General features: G+C 39.7%; 1 protein-coding gene across 19 annotated transcripts in view; it reads right to left on the minus strand.

Annotated features, from left to right (window-relative positions):
• Positions 1 to 12,967, minus strand: part of ICA1 (islet cell autoantigen 1) — a 142,220-nt gene that overhangs the window by 93,218 nt on the left and 36,035 nt on the right. For all 19 annotated transcript variants that reach the window (XM_013064179.2, XM_013064178.2, XM_013064190.2 and 16 more), the window contains one exon: positions 12,419 to 12,617. In XM_013064179.2, coding sequence (XP_012919633.2) covers positions 12,419 to 12,617 — 199 coding nt within the window. The remainder of the gene's footprint in view (positions 1 to 12,418; positions 12,618 to 12,967) is intronic.

A 12,967-nucleotide genomic window follows, 5' to 3' on the forward strand; every position in this document is an offset into this window, starting at 1 on the left:
TCAGTCTTAGCTGTGAAACAGGACAAAGAATTCATGCCCTCGCTGACTGCTGTGTAGCTTTAACGAAGTGATGAATATGAAACAGCTTTTTAAACTGAAGAGCATTTTACAAATATTTAATCAGAAATATTCTGCATTGTGTACATATTTAAGTAGCTGCTACATCTATCTATATGGCAGAATGCTAAGAAAAACCCTCGGCTGGGAAAAAATTCAAATATGTTAATTATCTCATATAAATAAACTGATCATATTGTTCAGCATAGAACTTAAATATCTGCTATGCTTTTGTACTAGAAAAAGATATCTTTAAAATGAGCAGTATTTTGACTTTTGCACAACTCATATTTAACATTCTATGAAAATACGTTCTTCATTTCTCAAAGGATAGGTGAAAAAGTTGATCAAATCTTCATTTTGTTTTCAAAACCCTCTTTCCTAACATCAATTTCTTAATGTCTGTTTTCCTTACATGATTTATTTGCTGAAACTGCAGGATGGTGGGAGAAATGGGGACATGACAGGAGAAGAGAAAGGCAAGTAGGTCAACACTGAAAACAAGAGGTTTGCCGCAAACCTAAAATACACTAAAGATAGGAAAGAGGGAGGCTAACTTTGGAAACCATTGTCTGGCTCACATCACTACTTTTAGCTATTGCTTTTTAAAGTGGAAAGATGTGCAAAAATTAAAAAAAAAAAAAAAAAAGGCCAAGCTAGTTCTCTCAGCAAAGAATTAAAATTAAAAGCAGACGGAGACTCAGATAATAAGTACCAATAAAAGCTTGAGCTGACATAGCTTCAATTTACAAATCATTGGCTTTTCCTGGCAGGGCTTGGGGAAGGAGGGTAAGGAAGTTTTGCCTACACTGGATGAGGAAGATATGGAAATCTTTAAAGATGCTTCCAACTTGTTAAAACACTGATTTATGGTGACCATGATAAAATCTTGGTGGAACCCGAGTACAGTCTCCAGTCTCTGGGAGTCGTGGTAGCTACGAAGCCCTTATGCCTTCCCAGTCATATTTGATTTTGACAGGTACACTCAGTTAAGGGGCCCCCAATCCATAATGTGTGCACAAAAAGACGCGTGGTTTAGAATCGGCATGTATTTCAGTTTCTTTTGAAACTTGAGCATTAGGAGGCCCTGGTAAGAGCATTAAAAATAAACTAGTAAAAAATAAAAATGAGGAAGCTAAAGCAGATAGAGATAAATTTAGGACAAGGGAGATTACTTCTCCAGAAGTTTTAATGACAAAATTGGTGCTCACAGGCACATAAGTATGCTTTGTTTTTATTTGTAAAACCTGGAAGGTGACCTATAAAAAGGAACTAATGAAACTGCTAGATTTAGAGAAAAGGGCTGAGAGAGATACAGTGGTGCCAGCAAGATCTTGTCTGAGTATATGGAGTATGCGTGAAAGTTAGATGTGGACAGTGAACACAGGACACATCATTCAAGCCAGCAGAAAACCTCCAAGTTGAGAGACCAAATACCAGCCTATACGATGCTCCAACCCAACTCCAAGGACCTAATGTGGAGTCCAAACTCTGCAGACTGTTCCTTCTGAAACAGCTCCCAGCTCCCCCTTTCTTTTTTGGGAGAGGATTTTTCTCTACATTCTCACTGATGCATATCAGAGAACTTTTTCCTTCTGGGATGCAGTTGAGAAGAGATGGGAAAAGCTATCTGTTTACTTTCTCACCTTTGCCCCAAACCCTTCAGGATAGGCATAACTCTGCTCTTAGAACAGTAAAGGCTTTCAAAAGAAACATTCTTCTCTTTCTCAATTTTGGTGGGTTTCCCTCAGGCATTTGCTTTTGATCCTTCTTCTCTTCAGTGACGTTACCACCTCACATGGCTCTTCCTTGAAGATGGTTCTTGAAAATGACTTCATCCTCCAAACTCCTCATTCAGCTGCTCATGTGACATCACTTTTGAAACCTGGTTTCTCATCTGTTTTCATTAACTTAAGAGTTTTCTATCCGTATTTTCCCTTCTATCAAATCTTACTTATTCTCACTCAAATATTAATTTTCATTATTTTTATACATGTAATTGGAAAGATAATACATGCATAGGACACAAGCTTTAAAAGCACCCAAAGGGCATACAGTACAACGCCAACCTCATTCTCATCCCCCGCCTCCCATCCCCCAACCTAGTCCCCTGCCAAAGAAGCAATCACTATTCCCAGGTTCTCGTGTATCTTTTTCCCCTTAAGATAAAAAAAAAGTGAAAGGGAACAAGGCCCTAAATGTAATAAATTTTACTCTGTTAGCTTCTTTTCAGCTTCCCTGTCTATTTGATAAATTTATTTATTTCCCATGCTTTAAATCTATGGGCTTTTCATATGGCCCTTCTTCCCTCTATGTGGGTTATTTTCCAAATCTCTCAGCCTGGACCTCTCTCAGAACATGAACTAATACCCATGAACTATGTTTGCTTATAAGAATGCGGAGTCCTACCTCTGAAGGCCTGGGGGAGAAGGGGTCGCTATTTAAAAGAACAAAGCAGGAAAAAAAAACCCATCCCTTAATTTGTTTATGTAATTAATCTATCTTGAGAAGTATCCCTTATTCCAACGTCAGCAGTCACCAGAAGAACCACAGTAAGGAATCAGCATCTAAATGACAATGGTTGTCTCAGGATCACAGCTGGGGAGTGAATTTAAATAGATGGATGGACAGATAGACGGGTAGTTGGATAGAAAGAGCCAATCAACTGTGAAGTGTTACCAAGCCCTAAAATCATATTTCATTTGATGGGAACAACAGAAGCCTGATTAATGCATGTGGGAATCTCATGTCAAAGTTAAACCAATGGCCTTTCAAGGGCCTGCTTCTTCTTAGGACTCCCTGAGTCCATGTGAAATTGGCCAATGTAAGATTTTAGGACTCCCATATATGAATTTCATTCATCCTGTGTAATGATTAAGTGTGGGATAACTGTTGAATATGAAACAGAATTTTTTCCCTTGGGATATTTCTATTATACCTGGGATTGCCCTGAAAATGTTACGCTAGAAGGGGAAGCACATACACATTAAAGTTGCTTTTTGTTCAAGGTTTTCTGTTCACTAAAAATTCACTAAAGGAGGCAAAGTGAAGTCACTGTGAGACACGAGAAATGAAACTGGTGGAGAAACTGCACGCTTTAGTGAAGAGAGCTACCATGGACCAGGTCATATGCTGGATAACATGTGGGCCTCTGTGGCTAATCACCCTCTGAGATTACTATTATGTCAGTTTTCTGAAGATCAAGTATAATCATGTCTTTTTTTTTTTTTTTAACCTCAGGACTGTGAATGGAAATACTAGTTTTCTATGAACTCATTCTTGTGATAGTTCAAACGCTAAGTACAGATCGGCTTAGGACTTGGATGCAAGAAGATTCTGAGTTTTACTGAGCGACAGGAGAACCTGTAAAACCCTAACAGTCTGTGACTCCATCACATAGTCAGTATTACTTGGATAAATTTTGTTAGAAACACTTTCTTGGGGGGGTTTCTCAAAAAATAACCCAATAATTTAAAAAGTACCACTCAAAACCTTTCAATATCCCTTGGTGACAAAACAACACAGAACACATGTTTTTCTCAAAGCAATTGTGATTTAGTAGTTTTCTTTCTGAAATACTAATTCTCCATAGCCGATTTAAAAATCCAGTCTGATGTAAAAGTGACAATTCAGACAATCATCAAATCATTTTGCCACCCCCTACCCCGGCACTGAAAGGTCTGGTTATAAAGAAGAGCGTATCTGAAGGAAATTATTTTTAACTCTAATAAAAGTAACTTACAGTACTGTAAAGTTATTAGCATTCAGGAGATAGCCGATATATTGCCTCTGTTTGAAATTAAATAAAATCGCACTCTATTTTGTGTACCTAAGTAAAACCACCATTTTATAAAATAAGAATAATAGCATAGTGGAATGGATCCCTAAAGCATAAACATTCAAAACCAAAGTGCTCAGCTAACCCATGAGGGCACAACTGTCTTTTCATACTTAATTCTTGAAGATGGTAAGACTTGCAACCAGTTTGCCAAGACGGAATAAGAGGACTAGCTGAAAGAGGATATTTGAGCTGTTAACCAAAAGGAAGAGGGTAATCTGGAGGGGTAGACAGATAGGGCAGACTTGGAGACAGAAATGAGAGAGACAGTAACTAGTATATCATACTACTTGAATACAGTATTTTCCATTTAAGCATAATCTAAAATGACACCTTCTTTAGAAGCTACCAAAAGGAGACAGAGGCAGATGGAATAGTCTGTGGTCGGGCTGGGGGGAGGGAGGGAGCGTGTGTCATGGGCCCCAGCCACTCCTCTGACCCTACAGCCAAAAGCACAACATGGTGAAACATGGAAATAATGAATCCATCTAAGACATTCTAGCTGCGAACGCACCGAGAAGGCCTTGTTATAAAATGGGCTCATTATATGGTGGCAATTTTGATCTGGAACCTGCTGGTTCCACTCAGGAAGTTCTTATGTTTTGTATATTATCATCCACGAAATTCTAGAAACCAGGTTTGCACATGTCATCCAATACATATAAGTCTTAGGAAGAAAAGCCAGACAATTTGGCAAAAGGAAAACTATCATGGATGGGATCAGTTCACACTTCAGTAATACACTTTTGTCCAGAGTCTACTCTGAAACTTGAGAGTTAAGTAAGCTTTTTCCTCAAACAACTGGAGAAGTGCCATATGCAAAGATTTGATACCTCTCTCAAGAAAGAAATAGTTCTTTCCACTCCCCCATGGAAAAATCTATTTTAAACCAAAACATTTGCTTTTATGGTATTATACAGGTTTTTTTTTTTTAAATAGAGCAATATTTACTATTCTAACAGAAATTAGATAATATAAATTATGAATTAGTATGTTTACACAATATCTTCCAGGATGATAAAATCAAATGACTGCTTACTTCCATAGCATAAGTGTTGTTTTTATTCAATGGCAGGATTAAATATCATTCAGTAATACAAACATTTATAAGATGCCTATTATGTTTGTTCATTATGGATTCGGGGTTCAAAGGAAGGTCTTACAGTTATTTGCACACCCATGTTCATAAGTAGCACATGCACACTAGCCAAGCGATGGAAGTATCCTAAATGTGTCTGTTGGTGAATGAATAAATAAAATGTGGTGGTATAAGCATAAATATTATTTCTTAAATTATTATTCCTTAAAATTATTATTATCATTCTTTGAAAAGGAAGGACATCCTGCCCTATGAGACAACATGGATGAACCGTGAAGACATTATGTAGTCACAAAAAGACATATACTGCATGATTCCACATATATTAGGTTGCTAAAGTAGTCAAATTCATAAAAACAGAGAGTAGCAAAATAGTTACCAGAGGCTGAGTAGAGGGAAATGGGGAGTGGATGCTTAATGGGTACACAGTTTCGGTTTTGCAAGATGAAAAAGTTTAGGAGATCTGTTGTACAACAATGTGCATATACTTAATACTACTAAACTGGATACTTTAAAATGGCTAGATGGCAAATTTTATGGTATATGTTTTATCATAATGAAACATTTTTAAATTCTTAAAACTTCCTCACTTTAGCACACACTAGAAATGCCTATAAATCAGAGGCCAGCAAACTCTTTTCTGTAAAAAGGCAAAAAGTAAATATCATGGCTTTGCAGATCAGTCTCTGTTGTAATTACACAACTCTCCACGATATCATGGAGACAGACAGAGATAATATATAAGTGAATGCATGTGGTCATGTTACAATAAAACGTCACTTACCAAAACAGGTGGCTGGCCCATGTGCATTAGGTTTCTAACCCTTGCAAAAGTATTATCTAAATAAAAGATAATTGGGGGGGGGGCGCCTGGGTGGCTCAGTGGGTTAAGCCACTGCCTTTGGTTCAGGTCATGATCTCAGGGTCCTGGGATCGAGTCCCACATCGGGTTCTCTGCTCAGCGGGAAGCCTGCTCCCCCCCTCCCTGCCTGCCTCTCCATCTATTTGTGATCTCTGTCAAATAAATAAATAAAATCTTAATAAAAAAAAAAGATAATTAGGGGACACCTGGGTGGCTCAGTCATGATCTCAGGGTCCTGGAATGGAGACCTGCATCGGGCGCTCTGCTCAGCAGGGGAGCCTTCTCCCCCTCCCCCTTCTGCCTGCCTCTCTGCCTATTTCTGATCTGTCAAATAAATGAAATCTAAAAAACAAAAAACAAAAAAAACAAAACAAAAAAAAACAGTAATTAGAATCATTTTGTAAAAATATCACTCTCCTATACCCAAGAATTATGAGTGAAGTATTCTTCTTTTCCAGAGTCTGAGATTACATCAACAGCAACAGGATCGAGCAGACTCAACAAGACCAGTACTTAGCTGCAGGAGGAGGAAAACCCTACAATGACAAAGGACAGGTTAGCTCTGTTCCAGTGTCTATTCTTCTCTACAGATAAGCTTAAGAATTCCAGAGTTTAACAATTTAGAGAAAGAATAATGTTACAACTGGAAAAGAGCTTGGTGACCAGCTAGTACCTATTTCTCCTTTAGTGAATGAGAAAATTACCATAGGCTCACTAGACCTATCCCAGCTGTCACAGCGGGTGTAGGTAGGGCTGGGGACAGAGCATAGAACCACCCCAACCCTGAAGTCATGCTCCTTTCTGTTTCCAAACAGGAGCCGTAGCCTGCTGGTCACGAGGTCTGCAAGTGATCTGTTTCATGCCTGCTCTTCCAAATGGTCTTGACTTAAACCTGAAACTAACTTTTACCATTCAGTGAGTTCAAGGGGGAAATCAATAAAGACACATAGACCCCCAAAATTCTCATCTCATGAAATTAAAAAATGAAAGCAGGGATATAATTATTTGTTCCCTTCCCACGTGTGCCATATGAGAATGGCATATCTTTCCTATAGCATTTAGGTAAAGAAATAGCCACCCAGCGGGAAGGTTAACAACTTGATTTGATCTTCTTGGAGACCACAAAAAAATAGGCTCCCTAGTTAAATGACCAAAACGAACAACAAGCACACCAAAAAAAAAAACCAGGAAATGAAGATGGAGGGTCATGAAACAGATAGGTTCAAGAGTATGTTAGCTTTACAAAAGGAATTTTTACTCATCAAAGAACTCAAGCCAGTGTGTAGGATTTCAGCCCTAGAAGAGACAGAAAAGATAATGGGTCAAACGCCCTCCCCTTTTATGTATGAATTAAAGCAGAGTCCTGGAGTCAAGGCACTGATTAAACAGGCTCATAGGTTGGTCTATTGTGTGGACCCAAACCTGAAATTCTCCACGCTCACTCATCACAACTTACTGGGGGGTCGTAGCCCTGCCCTTGGCACTGAACTGAAGCAGAACACCCGTGCAAGCCAGAAAGCTGGATGGATAGCTCAGGCAAAAAAGGAAAGGCTTTTAACACAGAATGAGGAGATGGCTGAGCAGTGATATTCCTGCATTACTTGGCGTCTCCAGCTCCCATGGGACCTGCCCTCAATTGCTAAAAGAGCTCGACCTCTGACAAAGACCAATGATTTCAGCAGTAATTAATGATACTGTCAAATTAATTAACCCAAGTCTTTGTCCACAGGAAAAAAAAAAAAAAAAGCCTCTAACATCAATACTGCTGTTTACTAGTCCTTGACCAAGCTCTATAGACCCAAACCTTCAGTGGGACACAGGAACACCCCTGACTGATGACCCAAATAAGGCCCCACATATTAAGCCCCCACCATTTATTAAGAAACCATCTCACACTAACATATTACTTGCTAACAGGACTTAGAGTGAATTAGCAGCTCTCCAAAATCTAACACTATTTTAAATAGACACAAGCCCAAGAATACCAGTGTGTATCATTCCTACAATACCTTTTGTAGGAATATCATTCCTACAATACCTATTGTTTCCTACAATATCTTTTAGATACCCTTTTGAATTATGGTGATGAAACCCTAGACAAATGCTGTAGGATTTGATTAAGCCATTTAATAAATGGCCCTCATTAAAACGCTGGTTCCCTTGTCCTTGTCTATGAGGACTGCGACTCATAACAAATACCCACGTATACATTTCCATATTATCTCTTTAGAGGATTCAGAACTATTTTCTTACACCTAACGCAGCTTTTATTCCATTTAGAATAATTACCTTCCATCCCATTTCTGACTTTCAAGAAAAACAAGACATTTAATTGACCACAGGAGGACTCTCTCAAGGGCATCAGGCTGCAAAAGCTCTTCTGTGAGCTCACAACTTAAGCTGATGTAATCTGCTACAAGAAGCTGACTTCTATTTTTAAATCATATGCTTTTACTCTGCCTTCAAAGGGCACGTATATCACACGTTGTAACTGCTCGTAAAATACTTCACGGTGTCGTCTCCTGTCCATTTCCCTCCTAGGGTGAATCACGCTGTCAGGAGGGGGCTTCCAACCGCTCCTATGCCATCCAGCTCTGTGCATTGAAATTCATCTATTTCCTATTATTTGGTTTTTCAGAGAATAGCTACATATGGCCACACTCTCCAGGTGTCTTGTTTATCACGGTAATTTTGACAAGGAACAGATGACTAGCAGGGTCCTTCTAGAAGGCTGGGATCAAGCTTTTCCACCTCTTTGTATTTCCATCACCAAATATAGGCACTTAATAAATGCTTATTAGTGTTGCTGCTGAGAGATCTGTCATCAGGCCCATGTGCTTCAAAGGGTGCCAGAATGAAAACAGATTATTTGCTTTGTTTAATTTTAAGTTTTTCATTCATCATTTTGGTCATGCTCACTGTGTGTTATTTAAAAAGTTTTTAGCCCTTTGAAAACATGATGAGAAAAGCAATGGTTGGAAGGGAAAGTACACTTGATCTTGCTATTTATTTATACTATTCTGTTCATTTCTAAGAAGAATGAAGAGCTGTGTAATTAAATGGTGCGATTACGGAATGTGGGAGAGGGCAGAACAGAACCAGAACCCTTCCCTGGTCTGCTTGCCCCTTCAATCAGGGACACCCATATCTCCCCCATGTCTTCCCAACAGCTTGGGTCCTCCCAGTCCCTTCTCCACCTTACATTCTGGGTGAGCGAGTGAGAGCAGAAAGGTGATGGTGCTCCCTCCCGCCTCAACACCCTCCATTCCCCCAACCCCCACCCAGAGATGCCTCTTCTAGTCTGGCCCTGCGTACCTGTCCAGCTGCCATAGTACGGGTCCCCCCATTCCCACACCTGCTCTGCTTTTGTACTCTGGTTGTAAAAACCTTTCAGGTCCTTCCAGGTGCCGTTTGCTTTCATCTAAAGGCCACTGCCTAAGTGTCCCCCTCAGCCTGGAACTCTGCTCTGCTGTGTATTCTCCCTCGACCCAAGTCCTTCCCACTCATCTTTTCCTGTCTTGTTTAGACGTGACTTCCTCAAGGAAGCCCCTCCTAGGTGCTCCTGTGACACCATGTGTCACCTCAGACAACGATCCATCCTACCGCATCATATTTACTTGCTCCATCCCCAACTGACGACCCAGGACAGGAAGGCAGGGATCATGCCTGCTTATTTGCTACTGTATCTTTGTGCATGGGCCCAGCACGCAGTGGGGCTTCCATATCGTTTGTTGGGAGGATGAATAAATGAATGAATGCATACTTAAGACTGCAACCATGGGATCATATCTGTGAGGATGAATTAGAAATCTATCTCCTCAGAAAGTGTGAGCCCAAAGAACTGAATTTATAGCAAAATACTACTTTAGTTCCGGCTTCATCTGCTGAACCATGAAGGTGGCAGCTGGCTCTGCAGAGACTGAGATTCTCGCTCCCACAGTGACTCCTAAGGGGCCCCCCACAGCCGGACCCCTCTCCCAGAGGACACAAAAATTCCTTCTGGTAACACGTTTCTGAGAGATGAATGGAGACTCTGTTCAAAATGGAATCCTGCTGGGACAAAACACTCAAGCTTGCTCACAGTTAAATTTCATGTTATAAACTCCAAGCTAACAGCAAACTCCACAATTGAAATTCATTCCCAAGAAAGCAGCAAGTCACAAACTGATAACACTCTTTCTTAACTGTAAAACCCTAGGTCAATTCCAAAACGTCACAAGGTGAGTTGTGTGGGGCCAGAATGCCCTACTGTTGGAGAAACAGTGGGTCTGGGACCTCAGACTCCATGGCTGGAATCGGAGCATGCTCTACGAATGCTAACCTGGGCCAGGTGCTAGTCTGACCCTGGGGTACGAAAGTGAAGAGATGAATCTGGTCCCTGTCCTCAGCAACAGTCCTGCCTAATATAGAGGATGATGGAGCCCTGAATATAGACTTCTTAAAAACAAATTCTTTCCCTAAATTCAAAGTACACCATGTTCAGCTATTAAATTAAATCCAGCACATAAGGGATTGTAGAGTAAGGCATCTCTCAGCTACTTCTGCATGGCAAAGGATTCCTTTAAACCATATTTTCCAAAATCAACAGATTGATGACACTTAAGAGTGGGTAGTATTTCAACATTCAAACCAAATGACCAAGGGCTTGGTTTTTATTCATCGTTATACAGCTAGTAACCATGCTCCAAAATAAAACCAAATCAACACAATTCTACGTGATATTGTCCAGCCTTCCAGAATAATCGTATTTTCAAATTTTTTAAAGAGTTATTTCTTTTAGAGAGTGAGTGAGCATAAACAGGGCAAGGGGAGTGGAAGAGGGAGAGAATCTTCAAGCAGACTCCTCGCTGAGTGCAGAACCCAATGTCAACCTGGGGCTCCATCTCATGGTCCATGATATCATGACCTGAACCAAAACTCAGTCAGTGGCTTAACTGGCTGCCAACCAGGTGCCTGTATTTTTATTTTTATTACATGGTACATAAAAGGTGCTCAAATAAATGTTTGTTAAGTGAATAAATCAAAGGACTGGTATTACAAGGAAAATGTCAATTTTAGGTCAGTCTTTTTCTCTTAAGGAAAAAATCATGCATATTTTCTAGGATTCTAACCTTCATTTCCTTGTCTGACCTTGGGCTAGTTAACATAGGTATCATTTTCTCCACCTATAAAATTAAATCTGTGATTAAAGGAGATAGTAGATATAAAATGATGGGCACTATTCTCTGCAGATAAGGTTTTTTATTTTGTTTTAACTTCTCTACTCCGTCCTCCTCTAACCCACAAATAAAGTGTCAAAGACAAACCAAATTACTGGCCTGATTAGAAAGTCAGGAAATTTCTAATGAAGCCTGGGCCTTAATTTTCTCTTTTATAAAATGAGTGAGCTTTACTGTTCAGTTCAGATTTCTCATGAATTCAGAAATCTGCCTTGCCAAGAAGTTAGATGCTGCTACCACATTAAGGTTATTTATAATTAGAAATAAAATAAACTCTGATTTCATAGAGAGGGACTCCAAATTACAAATGAAGTTAAGATTTGGCTTTTAAAAGTATTTGTATCAATCTAATAGTACATCAGGAATTGGTGACCCAGTTCTCAAGCAACAGAAGGTCCTTCCTTCCCCCCATCCCACACGCTTCATCTATCAGTAGTAGGGTTTCCCATTCACAATTCCACATGATATACCTACAAAGAAATCTAGGGATTTTAAGCAACATCACTAATTACAAATGGGTCATTTGAAATGAGTAAGATAATTGAAATAATATTATGTCAAACCTGACATTTGCTTGCTTTTTTTTCTTCTCTCACACCCTGAAATACATCCAAATCAACCAAACAAAGAACTACCAAGATTGTATACAAGTCTCTGCATTTTCATAAATACTCAGTGTATGACTGCCACCTAGTGGTGTGGTGTATCCTCGTATGGCCAAGTAGCCAAATGGCTGAATAGATACAGGATAATTAAAATACCAAGGAAACATTGTTCTTCCGCTGCTCACCAGTTGTTTCAAGGAAATTTAAGAGCATATCACCTTCTCAGCTAACTATTCTCTTCAGACAAATTTCTGAAGAGGTCTGTTGCAGATGGAACATTAGTTAATCCCATAACCAAACCCTGCCACTTCTCAACCCACTTCACAAAACAAAGGAGTATTATTCTATTAATTTTAAAATTCATTAGCAATTAAAAAAGATTTCTCCAATAGCATGTCCTCACTTTGCAGTTTCATTTGATCTAATCTTGATTTTTAGTTATGCATGGAAAAGCATTTTGAAGTGACAACGTTACAAAAAAGTGTACATTATATGAAAATCTGACTTCAATTAGAACCAGTTACTAAATCCCAGCAATTTCCAGCTGTCTCTTCTATCTTACCCTTAGAGAATTATAGATCACATTAATTGGTATTCTGTCACATAAAAAGACACTGGCAATGATTAATTGCATCCTTGGTGCTTTTGAGTTATGTCTTCTTCACTAGAGGGATTCAAATCACACCTCATTACCTTCCAGCAGGTACCCCTCTTGGTAACCTTCATAAAATCTCCTACCTTCCTGAACTTCTCCATTTGCTTGTAGAGGTCTGGATCAAGCTCCTGTGACACATCCTTCATCCATAATAATGCCCCTCTGTATTCAGTCCGACACTGCTCCATGCGATTCACCGTCAGCCAAGTGTCTGAGATGGCCCGGTGCCGAAAAGTCTCCACTTCTTGGTGAAATCGACACAAAGGATTTCTCAAAGCCAACCTAGACAAGAGGATAAAGCCACAATCTTGAAACCAAGCAAGCCAGAAGTGTGCATCCTTGACAGTTTACTTATCTTAAACTCATGAGCCTAGAACAGTGCCTGAAATATAGACAATGCTGCAGAAATATTTGATTGAAATGGATGAACTGATGAGTCAGTCAAATTAGCCATGTACGGATCCCTGTTACTTAACTGGACCACTGGGAAGTATTTCCAACATGCCTGAGCAAAGAGTGTCTGGAGTTGGTACCAACCCCGTGTTAATGGAGAAAGGTCAAGACATAACCATTTCCCATTTCTGTTCTTGGCATCCCTGTCTTTGCTCCTCTGAAGCCTGGCCCTTTAAGGA

The sequence above is a fragment of the Mustela putorius genome, unplaced genomic scaffold, assembly GCF_011764305.1.
Source record: "Mustela putorius furo isolate JIRA1106 unplaced genomic scaffold, ASM1176430v1.1 tig00003845_pilon_pilon_pilon, whole genome shotgun sequence".
NCBI lineage: Eukaryota > Metazoa > Chordata > Mammalia > Carnivora > Mustelidae > Mustela > Mustela putorius.